The following is a 5,071-nucleotide window of genomic DNA, read 5'->3' as shown; positions in this document are numbered from 1 at the left end:
ACAACCCAAGTTAAGAGTAGAAGAGGTGGCAGACTTCGTAGCCTAGGCTCCATATCGAGCCGAAGTTCTACTCCTTCTCAGAAGAATACCTCTAAATCTTCTTCTTCTTCTAAAGCTAAACTTTCATCGACCCCTAATTCTTCTTCCAGAATAAAAGATCAAAACGAACCACTGCCTGAACCTGTAGTTTCTGAGATTGTTCCTCAGGAATTTTCTTTTAAATTGGACTGTGAAGCATGAAAGAAAGAGGTTTCTTCCATAGCAGTACTTAAACCTACTGATCACTACCCTTCTTTAATCAACTTCGGCCCTCTTCCTTCAGTACGTTGTGAATGCTATTGGAAACCCAACTTCCCCGTCATAACTCATAGTGCTGATGGTTGAATAACCTCTTATTACGAGGGTTATTCGTTTGTTTACACTTATCCTTTTACTTCAGGATTCAAACCCCCTATTGATCCAGTAATCATTGAGTTCTGTCGTTACTTCAAAGTGTGCCTTCGAGGGCAGTAGCTTGCATTCGCTATTTGTCTGGCTTAGTTTCAGCCTCTTTCACTTTTCGTCACCTCCTCCATCTTTATTCCCTAAAGCTTTTCCGCGAAGGTGTTTTCACACTCGTATCAAGAAGCAAAAGAGTTTTGGACAGTCCCGAAGATGACCGTGACCGGACCTGGTATGCTCGATTCATGGTTGTTCCCACTTGTGCCTTGGTGGGTGACGAAAATATGCCTTTTTTTGAGAATTAGAACTTTGCACGTAAGTATTTTTCTTTGTCTTTTTACCACACCACTTTCTCTTTAAAATTTTGATTTCCTTATTCATATTTTCCTATTTTTCAGCAATAACGAAAGTCTTTCGTGAACTTCCCGACTTCCGTGATTCGGTAGAAAAAAATATTGTCTGCCGCTCCTATGGATCAAAGATCCTGGAAATTTCTCTCCCAAAAGTTTTGGTGGAAAGTGTAAACACATTTCTTTGCTTTATCGCGAGTTTTCTTTTTTGTTTCTTTGCTTATTCTGACATCTTTCATTGTTTTCAGGATTTGCTATTCGTGTGGTACGTCCCACTCCTGCTCCTGCAGCTAGACTCACCGTTAGTGCTGCGGATGAGCAAATTCTAAGTGTATCCTCTTCAAAGAGGAAAAACAAAGAAACTCGCACCTCTAACGAGGAAGAAGAAGATGAGGGATCCTTAGTAAAGAAGCCACGAGCTATAAGGCGCGTTGTTCTAGATGATGAATCCATCATTTCCTAGAATCATCCTTTAGTCTCCGTGCCTTTCCAGCTAGTTGATGAGCCTGAAAATGCTCCTCTGGATATCTCAGAGGATGAGGATACTGGTCCTGCTTTGAATCGCCCCTCAAGTCCTACTGAAAGGCTTTTTCCCAAGGATTTGAGGGCGAAGAAGAAGAGTTTGGCTTTGTTTCCGAAGAGCCGTGCCTTGCAACTCTTCCTATGACCCCTTCTGCTTCTGCCGTTGCGCCTACTGCTACTCCTGCTACTACTCCTGTTGCTATTCCTGTTGCCGTTCCTGGTGAAGAGGCCGGCCCTTCCAGTGGAAGAAGCATGAAGAAGGTTTTGATTGAATTCCCCGATGGCACAAATTTATTGAAGAAATCCAACCGAGCTGCGGTTTGGTTGAAATCGTTAATTGGACCTCTTGAAAGGGAAAAACTTGAATCCCACACCTCGATCACTCTAATAAATAATGTTATTCATTCTTCTCTTAAGGTATATTACTCTTCTCTTATCTCTTTCGCTTCTCTTTTCTTTAAGTTTGTAACTCTTTCACCTTGCCCTTTTGCAGATCAACTTAACAGGAAGCCATAGAATAGAAATTTAAAATCACCACTGCTGAGTTAGCAGTATTGAAAGCTTTAGCCAACCAAGTTAAAAAAGAGAAGGATAAGATGGAAGCTTCCTTTGCTGAGCATCACTTAAGGGCCAGTGAAGAAATTAGAAGCTTAAAAGAGCTTCTAAATCAGAAAAAAGTGTATGCGGGTGACCTGGTTCAGACACTGAATCAACCTCAAGAGGATCTCCGTGCTTCTTCTGACAAAGTTATGTCCCTCGAGGCTACTCCTGAACCTTTGAAGGTGTCTTATGAAGCTTCTGAGGCTGAAAATAAGACTTGAGGGCTGAAGTGGAGCAACTGGAAAAATATTATGAGGCTCTCAAGGATAAACTAACACTTGATGTTAGTTGGGCTTTTGTGAACACGCGTCTAAAAACTTTGATCGAAGCTAACCAGGAAGGTTTTAATCTCGAGGCTGAGATTGCTAAAGCTAAGGAAACAATTGAAAGTACTCAACAACGTTAAAGTTCTCAACACCCGAGGATGAAAGTTCCAAGTGTGATTCGAGTAAAGATGGTTCTGAAGCTGATCATGTTGATGTCCAACCTTTGTTTTCTCCTCTAGTTGATCCTTCTGCCCCTTCTGAAGATTCCCCTTCTCCATATGATCCTTAGTTTTTTTTTCTTTTATCAAGTAATATCGTTTGGATGTTTTCTGAATTTGTCCTTGGGAACTTTCTTTTCAATATCAACATCAATGTTAGTTTTCAACATATCTTATGTATGTTTTTGATCTTTAATTTCCGAGCTTTTTCTTGCAGTATCCAAGTAGAATAAATGCTTCAATATGCCGTGAATAATACGCATTGTCTTATTTATAAAAGAGAGCCCTTTTATATTAACAACACTGATGAAGATGACATCTCATCTTCATATTGGTGTAAAAATATGACATATGAAGTAGTTTGAAGAAGTTTTATTTGAACTTTCAAAACAAATATTCATGTACATCATTTTCATAACTGCTTTCTTTATAGCAGGTTTACAAGTACGGGTTTAATTATTCTGTGACTACATTTGTGGCCTTAACCTAATAGCTCTTGGGAGTTTTCTGCTGAACCTTCAGTTCCTTACTTCCCATTCCATGTGGAGCTTGAAAATTCACAATTTTCTTCAAGGTTTTTCCTTTGGCTATTGAGAGCTCTGATTTTGTGGTGTACTTCTTCCGTATGCATTGTCCCCCTAGTGCTGGAGCTTTGAAGTATGAAAATTTGAACACTGGATTAATTCCTTTCTATGGTCCTTACACTGAAGGGAAATACATACGGGACTCAGAGGTAACATTTTAGATGATGACTGCTTAACCCTTTTCATCAAAATTGTTGTAGCCTAGACCGAAAATAATTAAGTATTCCGCATGTCTTTTGGGTCTAATGTTATCATCTGGTACGGGCTAGATTTTTGCCTATCATCTAAAATGGTTAGTAAAACTAAAAGGAACAAAATAAAAAAATGAACTTTAAGATACCTGACTGTGGGTATTTGTTCAAAAGTAGTATTTCTTCAAGCGAACCACATTCCAATTGGAAGGTAACACTTTCCCGTCCATGGTCTCCAATTCATATGCTCCTTTTCCAGTAATGCCTTTAAATCGATATGGCCCTTCCCAATTTGGACTTAATTTTCCTGCATTTGCCACCTGTGTTGATCGAAACACCTTCTTAAGGACAAAGTCCCCAATCTTGAATTGTCGAAGATTCACCCTTCTATTGTAATCTCGCTCATTCCTTTGCTTTTGCGATACCATTCGTATCAAGGTTTCTTCCCTTCGCTCCTCTGTCAAGACTAAATTTGTACGAAGCTTTTCCTCATTCAATGCTTCATTTGTATGCTCAAACCTTGTGCTTGGTTCCCCTTTTTCCACTGGAATTAACGTCTCAGTATCATAAACAAGCGAAAATGGAGTTTCTCCCGTGCTTATTTTTGCCGTTGTCCTGTAAGCCCATAATACCCCTGATAGCACTTCAGGCCACCTTTCGTTTCTTTATATTATTGTCAATGATTTTATTTGTTGGCTCTGCTTGTCCATTAGCTACGGGATGATATGGTGCCTAAGTAATTCTTTTAATTTCTAACTTTTGAAAAAATCAGTAACCTTTGCTCTCACGAATTAAGGACCATTATCACAGATTTCCCTCGGAACCCCAAATCGACATATTATATACCTCCAAACAAAGTCGATAACTTCCTTTTCTCGTACATGTTTAAAGGCACCTGCCTCAACCCACTTAGAAAAATAATGGGTTAGAATTAATAAAAACCGTACCTTTCCTGGTGATTGAGGCAGAGGACCAACAATATCCATTCCCCACTTCATAAACGACCATGGGGTAATAATTGAATAAAGCAACTCTGTTGGTTGATGCATGTTGTTTACATATCGTTGACATTTATCACACCTTTTTATAAACTTTTCTGCCTCGTCCTCCATTTTTGCAAATAATATCCTGCTCTTATTAGCGTTTTTACTAATGACTTTCCTCTAGCGTGATTCCCATAATGTTTTTCATGCACGTCTCGCATCACATATTCAGTTTGTGATGGACCAAGCACCGCACTAAGGGTCCCCCTATCACGACCCCAATCTTCCACCGCAGAATGTCATGATGGCACCTAGTCTCTAAGACTAGGTAAGCCTAACATACATGAAGAAAAAACGGAAATGATAATAGAACTTCAAATTTAAACCAACCAACTATCATAAAAGAACTCCACAATATAGATGACAATAACTCCCAAAATCTGGAGAGGCTGAGTCATAAGCTCTACACGAGTATATTGAAACATCCCTAATACATCACTATCTAAATAAAGAGTATGCAATAGAAAAACAAGGACAGAGGGTAACTCCGAGGCCTGCGAACGCCGACAGGTATACCTTGAAGTCTCTAATCTGGAAGCTCTTCTCACTGGTTCCTAGCCTGGTATGAGGTACCTGGATCTGCGCAAATAGATGTGCAGAAGCGTAGTATGAGTATACCACAACGGTACTCAGTAAGTGTCGCACCCCGTTTTCTCGTGAAAGCAGTTTTCGACGTGTGACAACTCTTTTAAATGGGAATATCAAAAGAGAAGAGCCGCCACCTAATAATTTTGAGGTGAGTTAGGGCACCTATTAACAAGTAGCTCTGTTTGACTAATCCATGTTACCAAAGAACGGGTAAGGGCTCAAATTACCTCAAAGAGAAGTTGTTAGGTACTCTTCGAGGTCCACAACT

At 39.7% G+C, this 5,071-nt stretch overlaps 1 protein-coding gene across 1 annotated transcript; it reads right to left on the bottom strand.

Annotated features, from left to right (window-relative positions):
- Positions 1–3,339: 3,339 nt before the first annotated feature.
- LOC138909043 (uncharacterized) lies at positions 3,340–4,284 on the bottom strand. The gene is made up of 2 exons (XM_070200070.1): positions 4,115–4,284; positions 3,340–3,787 (listed from the first exon to the last, which is right to left on the bottom strand). The coding sequence occupies exons 1-2, from the start codon at positions 4,282–4,284 to the stop codon at positions 3,340–3,342; spliced, it is 618 nt and encodes a 205-aa protein (XP_070056171.1).
- Between the last annotated feature and the right edge of the window lie 787 nt (positions 4,285–5,071).

Source organism: Nicotiana tomentosiformis, chromosome 1, assembly GCF_000390325.3.
Source record: "Nicotiana tomentosiformis chromosome 1, ASM39032v3, whole genome shotgun sequence".
In the NCBI taxonomy this organism is placed as follows: domain Eukaryota; kingdom Viridiplantae; phylum Streptophyta; class Magnoliopsida; order Solanales; family Solanaceae; genus Nicotiana; species Nicotiana tomentosiformis.
Note: the sequence above shows the minus strand (reverse complement) of the source record. Positions and strands in the feature narration are given on the sequence as shown.